This window comes from Falco peregrinus, chromosome 2 (genome assembly GCF_023634155.1).
Source record: "Falco peregrinus isolate bFalPer1 chromosome 2, bFalPer1.pri, whole genome shotgun sequence".
Taxonomy (NCBI): domain Eukaryota; kingdom Metazoa; phylum Chordata; class Aves; order Falconiformes; family Falconidae; genus Falco; species Falco peregrinus.
Genome location: NC_073722.1, coordinates 119,210,645 through 119,231,358, shown reverse-complemented (window position 1 = coordinate 119,231,358; position 20,714 = coordinate 119,210,645). Strand labels below are relative to the sequence as shown.

The 20,714-nt window shown below is 57.4% G+C and overlaps 1 protein-coding gene across 4 annotated transcripts in view; it reads left to right on the top strand.

Annotated features, from left to right (window-relative positions):
* The first annotated feature begins 254 nt into the window (after nucleotides 1-254).
* ITGB4 (integrin subunit beta 4) overlaps nucleotides 255-20,714 on the top strand; it is a 31,174-nt gene continuing 10,714 nt past the window's right edge. For 2 of the 4 annotated variants that reach the window (XM_027795710.2, XM_027795709.2), the window contains exons 1-30: nucleotides 256-800; nucleotides 5,552-5,643; nucleotides 5,962-6,044; nucleotides 6,550-6,651; nucleotides 7,093-7,297; nucleotides 7,826-7,922; nucleotides 8,364-8,535; nucleotides 9,212-9,475; nucleotides 9,886-9,975; nucleotides 10,140-10,262; nucleotides 10,416-10,583; nucleotides 10,875-10,951; nucleotides 11,099-11,310; nucleotides 11,555-11,658; nucleotides 11,828-11,926; nucleotides 12,611-12,737; nucleotides 12,879-12,998; nucleotides 13,495-13,601; nucleotides 13,926-13,959; nucleotides 14,406-14,594; nucleotides 15,437-15,540; nucleotides 15,975-16,033; nucleotides 16,664-16,687; nucleotides 16,854-17,002; nucleotides 17,088-17,267; nucleotides 17,855-18,003; nucleotides 18,345-18,549; nucleotides 19,504-19,664; nucleotides 20,031-20,211; nucleotides 20,428-20,565. In XM_027795710.2, coding sequence (XP_027651511.2) covers nucleotides 796-800; nucleotides 5,552-5,643; nucleotides 5,962-6,044; nucleotides 6,550-6,651; nucleotides 7,093-7,297; nucleotides 7,826-7,922; nucleotides 8,364-8,535; nucleotides 9,212-9,475; nucleotides 9,886-9,975; nucleotides 10,140-10,262; nucleotides 10,416-10,583; nucleotides 10,875-10,951; nucleotides 11,099-11,310; nucleotides 11,555-11,658; nucleotides 11,828-11,926; nucleotides 12,611-12,737; nucleotides 12,879-12,998; nucleotides 13,495-13,601; nucleotides 13,926-13,959; nucleotides 14,406-14,594; nucleotides 15,437-15,540; nucleotides 15,975-16,033; nucleotides 16,664-16,687; nucleotides 16,854-17,002; nucleotides 17,088-17,267; nucleotides 17,855-18,003; nucleotides 18,345-18,549; nucleotides 19,504-19,664; nucleotides 20,031-20,211; nucleotides 20,428-20,565 — 3,820 coding nt within the window. In that variant the 5' untranslated portion in view covers nucleotides 256-795. Of the gene's footprint in view, nucleotides 801-5,540; nucleotides 5,644-5,961; nucleotides 6,045-6,549; nucleotides 6,652-7,092; nucleotides 7,298-7,825; nucleotides 7,923-8,363; nucleotides 8,536-9,211; nucleotides 9,476-9,885; nucleotides 9,976-10,139; nucleotides 10,263-10,415; nucleotides 10,584-10,874; nucleotides 10,952-11,098; nucleotides 11,311-11,554; nucleotides 11,659-11,827; nucleotides 11,927-12,610; nucleotides 12,738-12,878; nucleotides 12,999-13,494; nucleotides 13,602-13,925; nucleotides 13,960-14,405; nucleotides 14,595-15,436; nucleotides 15,541-15,974; nucleotides 16,034-16,663; nucleotides 16,688-16,853; nucleotides 17,003-17,087; nucleotides 17,268-17,854; nucleotides 18,004-18,344; nucleotides 18,550-19,503; nucleotides 19,665-20,030; nucleotides 20,212-20,427; nucleotides 20,566-20,714 lie in introns of those variants that run through there. The other 2 variants (XM_027795708.2, XM_013304159.3) reach the window with 2 other exon arrangements.

The window sequence follows — 20,714 nt, the reverse complement described above, 5'->3', positions numbered from 1 at the left end:
TGCGAGGCTGGGCTTGGCATCGGGCTTGTTGTCGCAGCAGGAATTTCCTGCTCTTTCAGCTGGGAGCTACCTGGGCACTGGGAATGACACGCCCCAGTGGGACCTTTAGAGGAGAAACCCCCAGCAAGGGGGACCGGGGAGCGCCCTCGGCTCTGCCCAGAGCAAACAGGCGAAGCCAAGCAGCTGCCGCTGCCCATGTCCCACAGCCCCCTCCCCGCACCCCCGGCACCTTCCCACCACCCACTCGGCCCTTTTCCTGTGGGATGGCGCTTGTGCGGAGGGAGGGCTCGGGGCGGCTGCGCGGGCTGTGCCTCCTGTCCAGGTGTGCGAGGGAGCGATGCCAACCCTGAGTCACGGGCACCCCCTCCTCCCTGCCCAGCTGGGATAAAGCTCGTCCTCACCTGGGATCCGATCTCATTTATCCCGGCTCCCACCTTTCCTCCCCGCCAGCCCCCTGGGAGGGAGAAGCGAGGGGAGCGAGAGCAAAGTCGAGACTTGACTGGAGGGTACAGGAGCCAGCGGGGTGGTATGTGGGATCGCGGGCTGCCGGCCCTCCCTGCTGCACTGGAAGTTGACGTTTAACCGGAAAGAGAAAAGGGACAGAAAATAGAGAGGAGGGAGGGAAAGAAAAAAAAAAAAAAAAAAAGAAGAAAAGGCCAAGGCTGGAAATCAAGTCGCAGCAGCGAAGCAGCACGTTCTCCCCCTGCCTTCGGAAGAATTTCTTGGCTTGGTGTGTGGGTGCCTGTTATTCGGGCTGCAGCTGAGGATTTGGACACTGAGTCAGACCCAGCGCTAATGAGGTTTGTGGAATTAATTCATCTGTGCTCTTTAGCGTTCAGCTTGCTTTAATTTCACTGTGTTGATTAACCAGGGGGTGAAATAAGGCGCGGGGCTCCTTGCAAAGGCAGGTAGGTAGGAGGTGTGGGGAGGGGGCTCAGCTCCCTGCCGGCTTGTTCCCCCTTTTCCCGCTGGTTTTGGCTGTCGGACGCTGCCTCATGCCTCTCGCCCGGCTGGGAAGGGCAACACTCGTGACCGAGCAGGGCTTTGCAGAGCTGCACGGTGCGGTTTTTGTCTCTGAAGGTATTTGGGTGAGCGGCCGCGGAGCGGAGGAGGGGGTACCGCAGCGTGGCAAGGCAGAGCAGAGCCCTTGGGACCCTCTGTTGCAGGTTTCAAAGGTTGCCTTCTCCGTCCGCCCCGCTCCCGGGGGAGAAAGCGGTCATGCCTCTGAGCTGGCACCCAGGGAAAGTTTTCCCAGGTGAAACGGCACAAGGTCGGCCGGGCTGTGGGTGGCTCCGACCCACTGAACCCACGGAGGTGGTTCTGCAGAAGAGGCAGCTGCTGGCAACCCCCTGCGAGGGGGGGGGGGGGGGGGGGGGGGGAGGGCAAGGGCAGGGGGTGTCCCTGCAGGAAAAGGCCACGAGGGAGTGGGGACTCAGGGTCAGTTTTGCTGAACCGCAGGTATCGGGGTGTTCGGGAGCTGGTGGGTCTGAAATGGATGGGAAATATAGAAATGGACGGAAGGATTGGTGCGAGGGAGCTGGCAGGTGGGGGTTAGGAGGGGGAAAAGGCGGATGAGGACCACCCGTGGAGGGGCTGGTGAGGAAAAGTGTCTCGTGGGGCCAAGGGAACAGTGAACGCGCTGGGAGCAGCACGTGGGGAGGCGCGGGGCGGACGGGAGGGTCCCGGGGCTGTGCTGGCATTTGGGCAGCCCCGCCGGCAGGGTCCTGAGCTTCCTACCTGACCCTCGGGGCTCCCCCTGCCCAAACCCGGGGGGACAGAGGGACAGATGGCACCGCAGCCACCAGCACAGGGTGGTATTGGCCGCTCCCCAGCTGCCAGCAGCACCGGCTGGGTCCCCGGGCTGGGTCCCGCTGTGTTTTGTCCTTTGCTGGAAGATGCCAGGGGCTGCGTCCGGGGCTGGAGCTCAGCCTGGGAGCTGAGATCCCCCTTCTTGCTGGAAGCAGGAACTGGTGCCACTCGCATGGAGCTCCCTGGTGGCATAGACATGCCCAGGGCAGAAAAACAGAAGCAAAGATAAATAGGATTTCATGTTTAAGTGATTTGTGGGTCAAGTTTTTGAGTTTTCTGGGGGGCTTGGCTTGATAATTTCCAAGTTCTGGAGCATGGCCCCTGGCAGCTTTGTGCTGCCGCGTATTCTGGGGAGGGAGAGAGCATGAGATGTGGCCCTGATCCGTGTGCCCGCAGCCCAGACCTGGAGGAGAGCTGAGCCTGCATGAGCCGCTGTGGCTGTCACTGTGTGGCACCCGGGGGAGCAGGACATGGTCCCTGGGGGAGGCACCCAGCTGCCTTTCTGCTTTGCCTCCACCACTATTAACTTTCCCATGGGACCCCCAGCCCCGTGCTGAGGGTGGCCGCAGTGACCAGCACTGCCTGCCTGCCCCAGCGTGCTGCAGTCCTCAGCACATGTGGGCAAGCAGATGCTCCTCTAGATGCTGCCAGGGCATCAGTCCCCTACACAGTCCCAATGCACCCCTCAGCAGGACGGGGGGGGCTACAGCCATGAAAAAGGGAGTGCCCACCGGAGGGAGGGAAGGCTGTGCCAAGAGCTTGAGCATCTTCCTCGCTTTCCCACTCTGGTGTCCCCAACCTGCCGGGTGTCCCCTGCACGGCAGCTGGAACCAGGCTCCCACCTTGGGCGTGTGGCTCATCATAACCTGCTCCTTGGTCCCTCTCCCCCACCCCCCGCAGGGGTGATACCTGACTTCAGCCTTGTCCCTTCCCAGCACGGAGCTGCTGGGGTGGGGATGAGGTTGGGACAGGATGGGACAGGATGATGGAGCTCTGCCGCTCCAGCCCTGTCCTCTCGCTGCTCCAGTGGTTTCTTTGGAGCATCCCCTGGTTTTGGGGGATGAGGTAGTCAGCCCAGATGTCCAGAAGCTCTGGGATTCCTGGATCTTTCTGGAGTAGGTTGTCAGCTGTGCTGAGGTGCAGGCAAAGGCTGGAGGAGCAGGAGGGACCCAGGAGGAGATGTGGGCGCAGTGGCCTGGGATGGGGTAGGATGTCTGTGAGCAGCCAGGAGCTGCTCCGCTTCGTTCCTTGGTTTTGCACAACTGAACAGCTTTTATTGTTGTTGTCATCGTGAAAACCGGACCAAACCCCTGCAGTTTTTCCAAAGTGAAAGTGGCCTTTTCCCTTCCAGAGTTCACTTTTGAAACGGACGGATGGCTGCTTGCATGTTTTTGCACAAATATTATGGGCTGTGCTCCTGCAGCTGGCGGTGCCAAGCGGCAGTGGCGATGCTCTGTGCCACCAGCTCCCTGCCCGCTGGCAACCGGCCAGCTGAATCCCTGGAGGCCAGCGGCTCACAGAGCAACAGGGCGTTAATATCGAGCTGAGTTTTATGGCCGTTTATCTCAGCACTTGAAAAGACCTGAGAGCAGTTTGTGCCCAAGGCCCAGGGTGTGTCTGTCAACCCATTGGTGACTCTCTCTTGACTTGCAATTGAAGGAAGATGAATTAGATGTGTACTTGGACTTGTAGACAGGTGTGTGAGCCAAGCAATCCTTTCCTTACGGCCTTTGCCATGATGGGAGATGGGATTTGCCGAGTGCTCAAGGGAAGTTTTCACTGTGTTTTCCCTTGATGGGCTCAAAGGACTTCCCTACCCTTTCATCTCACCTCTAGCTGGCATCTCCCCACGTCTCCGCAGCACCAGTCGCTGCGGCTGGCATGGCTCGCTGGGGTGGAGCGAGGGAAAAGGGGATTTTCCTGGCTTCAAAACCTGCCCATATTGGTGGCAAGGGACATGATGTTTGCCAGCGAGCGGTGGCGTGAGGACTGCTGCTGAGAGAGGTCACGGACATGTCCAGGGATGAGGATAACTGCCGGCCTCAGAGCCAGCGCTGGGGTTTGGCTGGGGGGACCGCCTGAGGCCAGACCTGCGCAGAGGCTGAGCTGGGCACAGGCAGCGTTCCAGGGAGCTCCGCTCAGGGGCCACCGCAGGGAAGCAGAGGGATTTCCTTGGTCAACTGGTATTTTTTACCCGTAAGAAAAACAGCGTTTTTTCTACCAGATCATGACCAACAGTAAAACTTCCCTGGGTTTCCCTGCAGAGATGCTGCCCTGAGGTTTCCCTATTTCTCACATTTCAGCTATGGGGCATTAATTACTGTGATAAATCCCCCTGGGCACAGCAGACAAGATAAATGAGATAGCAATGCCTTGTCATTTGCTACCTGTGTATCCAGTGACTGTCATGGGGAAGAAAGCGCAACCACAAGGGGAGATGTCCCCCGGTGTCGATGCTGTGTTGGTTAGAGCCCTGTGCCACAGTGATTTCTGCAAGTGCTCAGCTTCACGTGTTCGGTGTATTTCTATAAGCTTCAGTGGCCGATGCAGGATCCAGAGGCCAAGTGTGATCCAGTGCTGTTGAGACTAGAGAGGGTCTTTCCAGGGATTTCCCTGGGCCCCAGGTCAGGCTGTTATTAGCAAAGTAACCAAGTGACTGGTCTGAGTACTGGTTTGTCCTGCTGGGAACTCAAACTTCTTCACTGCACACAACAACTATTCCTGTTTTCCTTCTCTGTTTTTAGGTGGTTTTCACATTATCTTCATTTATTTTAGAGTCAGTGCTTGCACAGCAAGGAGCTATAAGAATGTTAATTTGCATTTTATATTTCACATTTGCATCTTCCAGAAAGGAGATGCTTTAAAGATGTCTTTCCACTGGATTTTTTTGCCTTGACTGCTCTCACTTGCTCTGCTGGGGTGCTAGAATCAGAGCCGCTCTGCAGCACGGCAGCTGCAGAGCTCGAGTTCCAGCTTTGTCCCTTTTGTTTACCATGTTCAAATGCTGACTTCTGGATGGCACTGAGTCTTCTCAGTCACGTGTGGGTGTGGGGAGAATGGTTAACTCTGTTTGGGATTTGGCCTCTGGATCCACACGAGGGGTCCTACTGGGACAGGGCAGAGGGGAGCTGCCAAACTCTGAAGACCACAGATTCATTCAGCAACTCCAAAGCTCCAAGTCTGGCATTTCCCAAGGCCTCAGCTTCTATTTATTGTTGGTTTGACTATCCTGGAAACTCTTAGTGCAATAGGAAATAGCTGAAGGGAGGGGTCATTTTGTTTTTGGGGAGAGACAGCCACTTTGTTTTCCTCTGCTATTTTTTTTTTTTCCTTAACCTGCCAGGAAAAGCAAGGTCTTGACCTGGTCGATGCTCGGATGTGTAGATGGTGCTGGACTCCAGCCAGGAGCAGCCTGGGCTCCCGCTGCTCTGGTGACCCATCGAGCTGGACACCCCAGCTCTGGGACGCAGGGGTGCGGTGGCATGGCAGCTGCCAGCCCTGGCATGGCCGGGGACTTTGAGACTTTCGCAGATGCCCAAGCAGAGGACAAGCTGCTCTTGGTTTTGCTTTTGTGCCCTGCTCCGCTGCCATCAGAGACTGCTTCCAGGCATCACCTTCTCTGGGTGGGCAGGGCTGTCCCACGCCGGCGGGGCCGGGCAGGGGCTCTGCAGGAGCTGCCCCCATCACCTCCAGGATCGTGTCCATCTCAGCTCTCCACAGCATAGCAATCCATGTGTTTCAGGAGGAAGAGGATGGATGTGCTGCCACGGGCATGTGCCGGGCTGCTCCTCCTGTCCCTGCTCTGCGCCACCGGCCTCTGCCAAAGGAGCAAAAGTGAGTGCGGCTGTGGTAGATCTGTCTGTGGTGTCCCCTTGGTGCTGCCTCACGGGGATGCTGTGCACCCTTCCTGGGCTCCAGAAATGTTGGTCCTCATGTGCCTAAGGCCTGTTGTGTGCCTTTCCTCCTGTTTTCCATGTCCCTAGCACTTGGGGCCCCTCTCTGGTTACCCAACTGCTGTTTTGTAGCCAACTTCCATTAACCACCCATGCAAAACCCCCACCAGCTCCCCCAGGAATGGGATCAGCCTTCTTCATGCCCTCCCATGGCTCACCCAGGTTTTCCCATTCCTGATACCCTGATCTTTCCTGGTAGACAACCGCTGCGTGCTGTCCCGGGCGAAGAGCTGCACTGAGTGCATCCGAGTGGATAAGGATTGTTCCTTCTGCACCGACGAGGTGAGACCTTGCAGGGGGGCCGGGGCTCTGCTTCCCACCCTCTGGCAGAGGACATCACTCTGCTGGGACAGGGACCCCAGAGCAGGGTCAGCTTCTGGCTCCGGCTTCTCTCTGCAAAGAGCTGGTCTGGGTGGGAAGCGCCAAAACATGGGTTTTCTTTGGTGCGGACAAATGGTGGGGGAGGGGAATCCAGGGCAAACTTGCAGAAATGCAGAGGTTTATCAGAAAACGCCAGTGTGCCAGATCTGAAACTGTGTGCAAAGGCTGGAGGGAGGGCCTTATCCCAGGCAACCCAGTAACCCACCGGTGGTCATATTTCCCTCTTGTTGGGGGACATTGGTTCTTCTGTGCGAGACTCTTCCCCGTTTCTCTGCCCTGCCTCTGCTCCCAGAGGCTCGCTAACGGTCTCAGCAGAGGACCCTGCCTCCTGATAAGTGCCCTTCTCCCCTGCGTGGAGGATTTGCTGCTTTCTGTGGCTGAAACGTTGTTCTCACCCCCTGGGCAGAGCTTTGAAGAGCCGCGTTGCAACTTGCGGGAGAACTTGCTGCGGTACGGCTGCGGGGAGGCCAGCATCGTGTACACCAGGGGCGAGATGCAGACCCAGCAGGTGGGTGCTGGGGAGACAGCCCTCTCCTGAGGGGGTCCCACCATTCCCAGTGTCCTTCATCCTTCTCTAGAGTCTTCAGCAGGAAAAATACAAAGTCCAGGCCTCTGTTTACATAGGCTTTACTCAAAAACAGTGCTCTGCCTCTTCTAGCTGATGAACCTGTTGGCAGCCAGCCGTGACTGCTCAGGGCTGGGGTGGCTTTTCAGGCAAAATAGATGTAAGCAAAATGCCAAGGTCTGGAGGAGGTGCCCAAGTGGGCACGTGTGGACACAGGGGATGCTGCCTCAGCTGTACGTGAGGGAAGGGAGCATGATCACCCTTGTCTTTCCCCTTCCCGTGCGTCTCCCTGCTCCTTGCCTCCTCCTCACTGCATCTGCACAGGGGATGGGGTCTATCCCAGGAGACGGACCCCACGCCCTTCACGTCACTCTTTCTTCACAGAATTTCAGCATCAATACATCCCTGCAGAGGACCCAGGTGTCCCCCCAGGGCATGTTCGTGCGGCTGCAAGCTGGGGAGGAGAAGAGCTTCAACATGGATGTCTTCCAGCCTTTGGAGAGCCCTGTGGATCTCTACATCCTCATGGACTTCTCCTACTCTATGTCTGACGATCTGGACAACCTCAAAAGCATGGGCCAAAACCTAGGTGAGACCAGAGCTGAGAGAAGAGGGGAGTCTGCTCCTGTGCTGATGAAGCCCGGCAGCTCACTCCTGCCTGCAGCTGCAAGTTCTCTGCCACCACCAGAGAAAGAGATGGGTGTCTGTTTTATCCAGAGTTCCTTATTATCGCTGCTTTGTGCAGCTTTGGGGGGGATTGTCTCCTGGCCCTGCAGGGATCATGTTCTCTCTCCTTTCAGCCCAGCGTGGGGGCTGGTGCCCTGCAGAGTCCATCTGTGCAGTGGCTTTGGCATCCCAGACCTATAGGTGTGGCGTGTGCTACTGCAGAAGCTCCAGTCTTGGAAAGGGGCTACCAAAGGGAGTATAGGTTTCTACCCCAAAAAGAAAGACGAGCCACAAGCCCAAACTGCTTAAAAGCTGACAGTCTGGGAGTCTTAATCTAAGACGTGGCCAGCACAGATGATGCCCAGGAAAGGACTTCTTTCCCTGAAGCAACACCCTCACAGATATCTCTTTATTCATGTGTGTCTTCTTCCCTCTCTTCCTCTCCTCCCAGCGGAGTTTCTGCAAGCCCTGACCTCCAATTACACCATTGGATTTGGCAAGTTTGTGGACAAAGTCTCATCCCCTCAGACAGACATGAGACCTGAGAAGTGAGTGAGGCCAGTGGGTCCCCAAGATGAGGGCGGAGGGGAGGGCAGGCACCTCCTGTTTCTCTGTGGCTTTCCTGACCTTCACCGCCTGTGGTGGGAGAGCCTCTGTCCATCTCTCTCCCTTTGTGGTGAATGCCTCCCCTGGCCTCCCCACCCTGTGCTCAGGGCTTGCTGTAGCACTGTGCCAATGCCAGCAGTGTCATCCTCTGCTTTCACACCTTCCCTGCTCTGCCACGACAGGTTGCATGTCTTGTCTTCTTCTCCACCTCTGCCCTCATCCATTCTACCTCTCTCTGCTCATGACTTGCCAGCTCAACTTCATCTCCTCCCTTGAGGGATGCCCCAGCCTCTGGTGCCCTCCCCACACTTCCTCTCCTGGCACCCAGGCAACCCCTTGCTCCTGCCCCCCACAAAACCCCCTGCTCTCCCCTTCTGTCCTAGGCTGCGTGAGCCGTGGAACAACGCTGACTCCCCTTTCTCCTTCAAGAACGTCATCCGCCTGACCAGCAACATCGACTCCTTCAGCCAGGAGCTCAGGAAAGAGCGCATCTCTGGCAACCTGGATGCCCCTGAGGGTGGCTTTGATGCCATCCTGCAGACAGCCGTTTGCGAGGTGAGGGTGGCCAGGGATGCAGGAGCCATGTGGGCAGGGCTCTGTCTCTAATGAGTTGATCTCCTTGACACTGGGTGATGAGCAAAAGGGCAGCATGCTGGGCAGCTGACGAGACAGCCAGGGAGCCCAGGGCAGACATTCAGCTACAGCCGGTTCTTGCCCTCCCAGCCGCACGCTCCCGGTGCCGAGTTGTTTTGCGTTCCCAATGTTTCTTAGTTTTTAGACCGTCTGTGTGTGTATCCCTGGTGCCTGATCCCCAGCACAGGAGCTGCTTGCTGGGCACCCTGCCTGTGCTCTTTGCTCTGTCGCCCTTTGTGCCTGCGGTGGTGAAACTCTGCTCCCTGGAAACGAGCCCGTTCGGGCTTGGCCACTTGGCTGAGGGATAAGCACAGCTCCAAACATGTCCAGAAATGCGTGGGCTTGCCCCCTGTGCATATATGTGCCTGGCACCGAGCTGCTGGGAGATATCCCATGCATTGGGGGTGCAGATGGGGGAAGCGGAGACCTGCTGGCTTGGATTCCCGGGGCTACGTAGCTGGTGTGTTCGCTGCCAAGAGGCGGTTCCTTGCCCCTTGGGTTTTCCAGCTCCTGCCAGTGCCGGCCTGCCAACGGCTGCAAGTGCAGTGGTTTGGGGAGCGCAGAGATAAAGGTTCCTTCTCCCCCTCCCTGGCTGTAGGATAAGATCGGCTGGAGGAAGGACAGCACTCACCTGCTCGTATTCTCCACCGAGTCTGCCTTCCACTATGAAGCTGATGGTACCAACGTCCTGGCGGGGATCCTGGCAAGAAATGATGAGCAGTGTCACCTAGACACCAATGGCACCTATGTGTATGACATTAAGCAGGACTATCCTTCAGTGCCCACCCTGGTGCGCCTGTTGGGCCAACACAACATCATCCCCATCTTTGCTGTCACCAACCACTCCTACAGCTACTATGAGGTGAGGAGACCATGGCAGTGGTGCCGTGAGGGCTTACCTTTCCACCAGGACCATCGCTCCTCTGCCTGGAGCGCAGCTGTGAGAAGAAAATCTTCTCCCATCTCTTGTCCCCTAGTACTAAACCACCACCATGATGCTTTGGAAGGGTGCCAAAGTGTGCTGGGGGGCTGCTTTGGGTTGTGGGAGGTCTCAGGGTATAATCTTGGGCGCAGGAACCTGGGCTTCTAGAGGTGTCCCCTTGTTGGTGTTTGTTTCTTTTAAAGCAGTGGGGACGCAGAGGTGGAGAGTAATTTAGGGTGGAAGGAGCCTTTGGAGGCCTCCAGTCCGAGCCCTGCTCAAAGCAGAGCCCGCTGCAGTGCCAGAAGAGGTTTCTCAAGGCCTTGGCTCAGGGGGTTCCTGTCTCTCTGCAGAAACTGCACAAGTATTTCCCCATCTCTGAGATCGGGGTGCTCCAGGAGGATTCTTCCAACATCGTGGAGCTGCTCCGCACAGCCTTTGAGGTAATGGTGTTCCCTGGAGCTTTGCTCTCACTCCCGGGGAAGGCAGAGGCTGGGCACCTCCTACCCAGGGCAGGAGGCAGGATGTGGCCCCTCTGGGGCAGGCCATGGGGTGGTTGCAGGTGTACCGCTGAAAATCAATGTTGTGGTTACCTTCTGCCACCCAGCGCATCCGCTCCAAGATGGACATTCGGGCTGACTTTGTTCCCAAAGCCATGAAGACGGAGTTCACCTCCTCGATGTATAAAAAGACAGAATCTGGCTCCTTCCACATCACCCGTGGGGAAGTGGTAAGTCCTTGGGTGGCCCTGGAGGGAGGGTCACCTAGACACACCTGCAGGGTGCGTGCAGGGCTGAGCCCACCGCTGCGTCCCTCCTTCCTTCTTCACCTGGGGTCGGTCTGGCAGAGCTGGCTCACCCCTGCGGCATGTCCCGTCCTTCAGGGCAAGTTCAACGTGCGCATGAAGGCGCTTGAGTATGTTGGTGGGCAGCACGTCTGCAGCCTCCCTGAGAAAGACCGGCAGGGAGTTATCCACGTGAAACCCACGTCCCTGAGCGACAGCCTCAAAATCACAGCCTCTGTCATCTGTGACGTGTGTCCCTGCGAACAGGTACACGGGGGTGCGTGGTGCAGAGAGATGTTCCCCTCCTGGCCAGCCTGGGGTGGGAACATGTTGGCTGGCACGTGTGGGTCTCGCTCAAGCCCTCACCACCGCTCAGTGAAGGCTCAGCCTGGCCAAGGAGACCTCCCTCATTGCCTGTACCAAGCTGGGCATGCTGTCCTATGGCAGAGCTTGGTCTTGTGGGCAAAACTTTACCCCTAGGTCTGCTTTTCTGATTCCCGAAATGGTCCTGGGGCAGCTGAGCTCATCCAGCAATGTCTCTTCTCTCTTCTTTTACAGCAACAAGAGTTTAACTCGCCCAAGTGCAGCTTCCATGGAGACTTTGCCTGCGGACAGTGCATCTGCCACCCGGGCTGGTAAGTCCAGCTCCACAGCCCTCCCAGTGTTCCTGCTGGGTCCGGGGACCCACAGTGACACGTGTTCATGCCCCGGGCATCCTGCTCAGGACCCTGCTGTCCTGCGTTCTGCTCCTGCCTCTCTCAGCACCAACTTCTCCCCACCAGGCGAGGGGACACGTGCGACTGCTCTCCAGCATCATCCCCCAACAACGAAGCCTGTATCCGCCCGGGGGATGTGGAGCCGTGCTCGGGCCGGGGCGAGTGCCTGTGTGGGAAGTGCCAGTGCTACTCTGAGGACCTGATGCAGCGCTTCGACGGGGCGTTCTGCCAGTACGACGTCCTGCAGTGCCCGCGCACCTCCGGCTTCCTCTGCAATGGTGAGAGGATCCCCATCGCCCCACCGCCCCCAGCTGTGGGATGTGCTGTGCCCTGCTCTGTTCTGGTGGCACCGGCACAAGGGGTTGGCTGACCAGCGCTGGGCTGTGGGGACTCTGCACTTGCGAACATGCAGGGAGGGTGTCTGCAGCCCTTTTGCACCCCAAAGAAAAGGGGGGAGCTGCAGACGGGGCCAGGGAGCAGCGCAGCACCGTGCCCTGGGTAATTACTCCTCCTGCGCTGCAGATCGCGGGCGCTGCTCCAAGGGCGCATGCGTGTGCGAGAGCGGCTGGGAGGGTCCAGGCTGCGAATGTCCCACCAGCAATGACACCTGCATCGACAGCCGAGGGGTAGGTCCAGCCCTGCCTGTGCGAGGGTGACCGGGCCAGGCAGGGCTCCAGCACGCTGTCCCGGTGCCCGAAGCGCAGGGCTGCTGGGAGCTGGCACCTTGCTGACTCCCAGTGCCACTGCGTGTCTACGATGGCTCTCGGACACCAGCTGTCACCTCTTCCCTCCCAGGGCATTTGCAATAACCACGGGAGGTGCAAATGCGGCAGATGCATCTGTGACAAGGCTTCTCTGTACACCAGCTCCACCTGCGAAATCAGCTACTCGCTGGTAAGGCTCAACCTGGGGTCCCTCTGGGTTTGTCACTGCTCCTTCCCACGCAGAGCCTCCAGGGAAGGAAAACAAAGCAGAGAGGAAAGCGCATCTTGGTCAGGAGCAAAATCCTGAGCAGGGGTTGTCTTGCCTGTCCTGCCTTTGGTAGCCAGGAAGGGTCTGGTATGGGACCTGCTTTGTAGCCACCAGCTTTTTTTGCCCACCAGTTCACCAGCCACAGCTGGTGAATGTCTGTGTTTACCTGCACACTGGTGGGGGGCAGAGGCTTGAGGCTCAGCTCCTGGCTTGTTCTGATTTGGTTCAAAATTGGAAAAAAATATTTCATGGTCTGGTGCTTCAGCTTCCCCACTGACAAACATGAGTTGATCTCACAGTGGGAGTGGAGAAAGCTGGCTTGGTTCGATTTTGGAAAGGCCACCTAAAGCCCTTGGAGAAGATCTAATGGCTGCCCATGTGCAGGCTGTTGATGTAAGAGATTTTGCAGCCAGCTGTACTGGGCTCCTGGGCTCGTAAATCCTTTGTTAGCTGCTGGTTCTCTGGGATTCCTCTTTCTGACCTTGCTCCGGTGCTGGGGTGAGGATGCAGCGTTTCCTCTCCAGATCTGCCTTTCGGAAGCGATGCCCTCCCCAGCTCCCCGTGGGCTGCATCCTGACCCCCCCCACACCTTGCCTGTCTGCCCAGGGCTTCCAGGCTGTGTGCGAGAGCATCCGGGACTGCGTTCGCTGCCAGGCCTGGGGAACAGGCAACATGAAAGGGAACTGCAGCAGGTGCCACCTCCAGATCCAGATGGTGGAAGAACTGAAGAAAGGTACCTGGAGAAGCAGAACTGGGTGCAGACACGTGGGGTGTCTCCCGTGGGCCCTGCTCTCTGTGTTTGCGTGCACATGGGGCTGTTCCCCAAGCTTTTCCTGGTCCTGATGGCTTTGACCCATGTCCCCTCTCTCCGCAGAGGGGGCCAGCGAGTACTGCTCCTTCCAGGATGAGGAGGACGATTGCACGTACCACTACACCCTGGAGGGAGACCCCAGCGTCCTGCCCAACACCACTGTCCACGTGCAGAAGAAAAAAGGTGAGCAGGGACCCGGCAGGAGGGGGTGCCCGGTCTGGCGTGTGGGTCAGCAGTCACCTATTCCACAGCACCTCCAGTCCCTGCTTTGCCCCTTTGCTGTGCTCCTGGGCAGGGTCAGCTGCAGGCAGCACCTCCCTCCCCACCTTCCTGTGTGACCCGGGTGGGTGACATTGACTGTTACATGGAGCAGACATCCTCAGAGGCCAGCACCTTTAGAGATCACTGCCTTTTCACTGCTGGCAAGGGCAGGGATCAATGTGAGGTGCTGAATAGTCCCTTGGGATGGCTGGATGTGAGCAGAGAGGTGGGAGAGTTCTCCCTGAACAGCACTTTTCATTGTGAGCACCAAGACAGAAGTTCCCAAGTGTAACTGGGCTGCTCCATCCCTCAAAGAGCAGTGGTCCAGCCTTCCCCCTCTGTCCTTGCCTCCCCACTCCCTCCCTGCACACCCCACGCAGGGGCTAATGCCCAGGACTGACATTGCTGTGGCTTGCAGAGTGCCCGCCGGGGAGCTTCCTCTGGCTCATCCCGCTGCTCATCTTCCTCATCCTGCTCCTGGGACTGCTTCTGCTGCTCTGCTGGAAGTTCTGTGCCTGCTGCAAGGTGAGTGCCTCGGCTGGCAGCCCCAGCCCAGGGAGAGGATCAGATAAAGGCCAAAAACATGACAAATTTCCAGAATCCATCCAGCCTCCAGCATGGCCAGATTGGCAGGGGCTGGGTCCCGGTGGTATCCAGCACCTCCTCTGTTGCCGACATGAGTTGCTGTGGGATTTCCCTCACTGAAGGGACATCAAGCTGGTTACCTTCCATAGCACCATCCCCCCGCTGCCCACCCAGCCCTGCTGTCAGTCCTCCCAGCTGGAGACACGGGGCGGGGGGTCGCCCTTGGGCGCAAAGTGATTGTGTCTTTGGCCATTTGTTTTCTAGGCTTGCCTGGCCCTGCTTCCCTGCTGCGCACGAGGTACCAGCCCTTTGAACTGGGGGGGAGGGGGATCTGTGGGGTTCACTGCCTTCCTGGGTTGGGGGGACATGCTGAGGTAAGCATCCCTCCTCCTCTCTGAGCTGGGGAGGTGGATCAGGGGACAAGCTCCTAGCAAAAAGCCTGAGCCAAGGAAGTGCTTGAGTTGCTGCTCCAGTGCTTGTCCCTGCCCCACACCCTGGTGTGCCCTACTGGGAATCACTGCTGGCTCTCCCTTGGCCAGTGCCCCTTGTAATGCCTAGCTGCTGTGATGTGTTCTCCCCCCTCATGGACGCTCCTTGCCTTTTCCACTCTGCTCCTGACATCCCAACACCCTTAGCACGGTGGAAACCCTAAGGATTCCCCAGAACAAAGTTTCCAGCATTGGGAAGTTGATGACTGGTGGCGTCCCCATCTGCCCAGACTCTGACCCTGTCCCTGGCCCGCAGGTCGCACTGTCGGCTTCAAGGAGGACCACTACATGCTTCGCCACAGCCTCATGTCCTCCGACCACCTGGACACCCCCATGGTCCGCAGCGGGTCCCTCAAGGGTCGGGATACAGTCCGCTGGAAGATCAACAACAATGTTCACAAGCAGGGTTTCGCCTCCCTCGCTGCCGCCAACCCCAAAGATCTCAGTAAGTGCCGCATCTGAGGAACAGGGTGTAGAGGAGATGCTACGGGTGTTGTAAAGGACATGAACCCTTGGTGGTGAGCCCTAGCTCCAGCAGCTATGGCGTTACCTCCAAGCCCAGTTGCAAGGGGAGTTGTTCCTTTATCTGCTTCCATCCTGGGGGAAGCTGAGCAGCACATTCCTGTGTCCAGCCCTGTAGCAGCACAAGCAGTAGCCTTGGAGACCTGACAGCCTGGCCACATGGTAGATGCACCCTACGTGTGTCTTAGTCTCGTTAGCTCAGTGACCCAGTTTTGGTTTCCCTGCCTCACCAGTCCAGAGCCACCACTGGACACTTGCCTTTGCTGGATCTGGCAGAGAGCTTCCCAGTTAGCCCTCCAGTTCTCAGAGGGTTTTCTCTGCTGGTGCTGTGGGGTTTGGGTGCTAGCGATACAGGGTCTGGATGCTGACTGTCATGTGTGTCCCCATGCATCCAGCTTTTCGATGGGTTATTTCTCTGACCAAGAAGGAAGGAGTTTCATAGAATCGTAGAATGATTTGGTTGGAAGGGACCTTGAAGGTCACCTAGTTCCACCCCCCTGCCCCGGGCAGGGCCCTCTGCCACCAGCCCAGGGTGCCCCCAGCCCCGTCCAGCCTGGCCTTGAGCCCTGCCAGGGATGGGGCACCCACAGCTGCTCCGGGCAGCCCGTGCCAGCGCCTCAGCACCCTCACAGGGAAGGATTTCTTCCTAACATCTGATCTAAATTTACCCTCTTTCAGTTTAAAGACATCCCCCCTTGCCCATCGCCGCAGACCCTTGTAAGAAGTCCCCCTCCAACTGTTTGACTTGGGAATTTCTCTTCCCAGTTCCCTATGGGCTGTCTCTGAGGCTGACCCGGCTTTTCACGCAGAACCTGGTGAAGCCGGACACCCGGGAGTGCGAGCAGCTGCGCAAGGAAGTGGAGGAGAATGTACGAGCCTGGGCACGAGTGGGGGCTTGGGGTGGGACTGGGGGGCAGCCACGCTGAGGGGCTATCTGCGATGCTGGGGAAGGGGGAGTGCCCTTTCCCTGTGAAGCCAGGTGGTTCTTGAAAGGCAGAAGCAAGATTTCCTCTTTCTGACAGAAAGCACAAAATTGTAAGATCACACCTGTGAGAATTATCAAAGCATCACGTTGATGAGATTTGAGGTTTGCTTCGGGGCATGTGGTCTGAAGCTCCGGGTTGGCTTCAGTTTGCAGCCTGGGGAGAACCCACGTGGTGGTCTCTGCCTGGCGTGGCAGGGTGAGGTGGGAGAACCCGGGGGTGGCCAGAGGGCTCTCGTGTTTGCTGGCAGCACTCTCTGCTCGCTGAACACATCCCTGTTCAGCAAGGAATATCTTGGAAACTCCCTCTTCTCCTTGCAGCTGAACGACGTTTTCAAGCACATCCCTGGCTGCCACAAGCTCCAGCAGACCAAGTTCAGGTGAGTCACTGGGGGAGCGACCCCCTTTGGGCAGGGTTCCCCAGGGCCCTGCTGAGGAGGGAGTGGACCAGAGACCTGGGGCGTGAAATCTGGGATGCTAAGAGGGAGTGTGGTCTGTGAGACATCCCTGGCACAAACCAGGTGTGGTGCTTCATCCACCCAGGGCTGTAGAGCAGAACCCAACCAGCTGTCTGGGTGATCTCAGCTACATCTGACTTTGGATCCAAGACTCCTGCAGACAGGGACAAATCCTGGTTCATGGTGCTCAATGGGAAAACTCCCATTGACTTCAAAAGTATCAGCCCTGTGCAAAGTTGCAAATGCTTGGTGTGGGACGGAGGGGTGTGGGGATGCTGGTGCTCAGCAGGGAGTGTTATCCCCTCCCCGCATCTCTGATGAGTTGTGATGTCCCCCGTGGGCATGTTCCTCCTTGCATTGGGAAACCCAGGGCTGGAGGGAGCAGCCAGGCAGGAGGGAACATGTGATGGGGCCACAGGCTCTGCAGGACGGGTTGGTACCCGCAGGGCAGCTGCCACAGCTCAGACCTGCACAGGGCTGTGATTCACACAGAATGTTGTCTCCCCAAGTGTGTTAGTCACTCTGATTTGGTTTTTTGCCCCCCCCCCCCAGGTTACAGCCCAATTCTGGGAAAAGGTAAGAGGAACTCGCAACCTTCCCTTGTGCTGCTTCTTCCCCTTTGTACACGCACGTGTGGGGTGACTGAATGCCCCCCCACACTCCCTAGTGCCTCCAGCTGCTATGTGAGATAAGCAACCCTGGCCCCAGCTCATACTCGGCCTTCTCTTCCCGCTGGTCACAGGCAGGACCACACCATTGTGGACACAGTGCTCACTGCCCCTCGCTCAGCCAAGCCAGAGATCATCAAAGTGATGGAAAAGCACGTTTCCCACGAGGCTTTCAATGACCTGAAGGTTTCACCGGGTTATTACACTGTGACCTCTGACCAAGGTAGGGAGCAGAGCCCAGTGCTGCCTCCTGGCTGGGCCACGGGGAGGCATTTCCCACCTCTTCTTACCCTTGCCCCTTCCCCCAGATGCTCACGGGATGGTGGAGTTCCAAGAGGCTGTGGAGCTGGTGGATGTCCGTGTCCCACTCTTCATCAGGGAGGATGACGATGATGAGAAGCAGCTGCAGGTGGAGGCCATTGATGTCCCCACTGGCATTGCAGAGATTGGACGCAGGCTTGTCAACATCACCATCATCAAAGAACAAGGTGCAGGGCTGCGACCATGGCACAGGATTAAGGGCATTTGGGTTTGAATGTCCCATGTCCAGATGGACTCGTGTGGTTTCTAAGGAAGGTGCAATCTGCGTATCTGAGCTCCCCCTGATCACAGGCTGGAGACTTACTCGGTGACCTCTATCTTAAGTCACCTGGGCCTAAACTAGAGCATCTTTTAAAGCATCCAAAGGAGCGTTGTTATTCCTGATGACAGAGACCCAAACATTTGGCCATCACAAGTTTAGACGTTACCAATTCCACAGCAGATCCAGGGCTGACCTTATCCCTCTACTGCTCCACTTCATAGCTTACTGGAGTAAAGTAAAACCTCCTTTGCTGTTCTGCTGTGCTTGGGGCAGGTGAATGTCCCCAGCAGTTTGCCTCTGCTTCCTGTCTGGCTGTTTCGAGCAGGGAGCATGAGTCAGGAGCGGTGAAGTCTCCAGGCCATGCAGTAATATTTCATACACAGTTCACGCCCATGGGTGATATGAACTCTGTTCAGGGAGGACACCTGCATGTCTGTAATGTGATTCTTCATGTATTTACTCTACACATTCCTTGTTTCCCACCCCTTCCAGCCAGCAGCCTCATCACCTTCTTGCAGCCAGCTTATTCCCACAGCCGCTTTGATAAGCTGGCCAAGATCCCTGTCTTCCGGGAGATCATAGACAATGGGAAATCCCAAGTCACCTACAGGACCCGGGATCTCACCGCCAAGAATGGCAGGGTAAGGGTGATGCTCCTGGCCTTGGCAGGCAGGAACGAGCGGGCACAGGGGGCTGGGAAGGAACCGGCCCCAGGGCTGCAGAAGAGCAGCTGACCAGGCTCAAAGGGGACGTGGCTGGGAGAGGGGAGACCCAAGGCTTGACATTCCCCTCCATCCTTTGCTCCCCGTGCCACAGGGACCTGAGAGGCTGCCTGTACCTGAGGCAGTGGGTACCAGCTGCCCCCTGAGCTGTGGGCACTGGGAAGCAAGTGGGGATTCACTGGGAGAGGAGGGGGAGCTCTCTGGGAGCCTTCTCATGGGTGCTGTGGGCTATAATGAGGCGTTTTTTCCTTCTCTGGCAGGACTACATCTTCACAGAAGGTGACCTGGTCTTCCAGCCTGGGGAGACCCGAAAGGAGGTGCATGTCCCCTTGCTGGAGCTGACTGAGATAGACACCCTCCTACACCACTCCCAGCTCAAGCAGTTCGCCATCGACCTCCTCCATCCCAAGCACGGCGCCAAGATTGGCCGGTACCCCCAGACCACGGTGACCATCGCCGACCCAGGTAGGGGCTGGCAGCCAGGTGGTGGGCAATGGCAGCAGGGAGTGTGGGACCCCCGCACCAGCCCAGCCCACCCCGAGGTGACGTACAGAGCTCCAGCCCTGCTTCTCACCCAAGAAGCAACTGAGGAGGTTCCTCCAGCTCCAACCGGTAGATTTGGGCCTCCCCCTAGAGGCACTGGTGGGTATAGACAGTGGGTGCGAAGAAGGAGGATGCTCTACCTGGCAAAAGGAAGGAGTGCCGGGTTCTTCATGCCTTTTCCTTGAGGATTGGAATAAAAAGCTATAAAAAGCTATAGGGGAGAGGGAGGACTTGTCATGAGCTGTGCTTGGTGGGTCCTGTGGCTGGACAAGCAAAATTGTAAAGGTTGTCATCAAGCGGGTCAGTAACCTAAGTGTATTTATCATAGTACTGGTCATGAATATTGGGGGTTCAGGAAAGTCCCTTGTCACCGGACCACCCAGAATCACTTCAGAAGCAGGCACTGGGGCTGGAGAGGCTCTGGAGAGCTCTCACCTGGAGCTGGTGGGTTTTCAGTAGAAGCAGCTGGGTGACTTGAAGGCTCTGCCCATCTCTGTCTTCTCTCATGGCTGCACAAGGCCGAGATGTTGAAGCATTATTCAACACATTCAGACAGAGCTGAAGACTTTTCAGAGGCAAGAAGGTGGTCTCTTCATGTCCTCCTACCTGGGCAGCCTGTGAGAAGCAGCAGGAAGAGCAGGACTTGGTGATGGGGGATCTGAACCCAGCTCTCATGCCGGCTTGCTGTGTGGCTTTGGGGGATGTCATCACCAAGTGCCTCAGTTTCCCTCCCCTATCATGGGGAATCTACCCCTTAGAAATTCTTGGAGAGGCTCCTCAGGGTAGCAGGGCAGTGCTGGAAAGAGGCACGCTTCCTTCTTTTCCTTCCATGCGGGGGACTAGCACTGATGTGACATTTCTTCCTCATGTCTGCAGAGGTGGTGGATGGTGTCCCCTCGATGGCTGGCCTGAGCCAGGTCTCCCAGTCCCCCAAAGGCCGCCTGAGTGCACCACTTAATCCCAACGCCCATGCCGTCAGCTCCAGGGAAATCCGCTTCAGCTGGTTTCCTCCACCGGGAAAACCTCTGGGGTACAAGGTAAGGGGTGAGTGGATCCCAGGAGAGAGTGTGGGTCCCATCCTGCAGGCATGTCACACACCGTCATTTGTGCCGAAGGGATGGGAAGAAGTTCCCCAAAGGAGGGAGCAAGCTCCCCCCTTCTGGCCCCCTCCATCCCTGGGGAACTATCGCTGGGTGGATGTGGGATTTGCAGGAAAGATCCTTGGTGATTTCCTCTCCCTTTCCACCGCTGACCACAAAATGCCCAGATTGTCCTGGCCTCGCATTTCAGAGGAACGGCACAACGCCCTGGCTTTCCCAGAGCAGATCTAGTAAGAGATGGGGAATTCCTCACCCATTACAGCAAGGATCTGAAGGAATCATGGCTTGCTTTTGCTTTGCCAGGTGAAATACTGGACCCAAGGGGACCCCGAGTCAGAAGCCCGTCTCATTGATGTCAAAGCACCATCAGCAGAGCTGAGTAACCTCTACCCCTTCTGTGACTATGAGATGCAAGTCTGTGCCTACAATGCCATGGGTGAAGGGGCTTACTCTGACATCATCCACTGCCGCACGCTTGAGGACGGTGAGCAACTACTCTGCTTCCCACCATGTGGGAGCAAATTGGTGGCTGTGCACTCAGCATGGGGTCAGGGCTCCAGCTCTGAGCTTCTGATGGTCTTGGGGACAAGCACTGAGCGGCTCCCACTGTGACCCAGCCATGACCCATGGAACTCTGGGCATCTGTGTGTGCTGGCTCCCACCTTGTGCTAATCTGGACCTCTTGCTCTTGCCCTTCCAGTCCCCAGCGAGCCCGGCCGCTTGGCTTTCAACGTCGTGTCTTCCACTGTGACACAGCTGAGCTGGGCTGAGCCTGCAGAAACCAACGGGGAGATCACGGCTTACGAAGTCAGTTACGGACTTGTCAACGAGGAAAACGGTAAGAGCTCATTTTCTGACTGGGGCAGTCCAGCCAGACCGAGGGGCTGGAGTACACTTTCCACAGCCCCAAGCAGCAGCAGAACCGGAATGGCTACAAGTAGGTTTCTTGTGAAAACTGAGATCTGGAGGAGTCACTCCTTGGTGGAA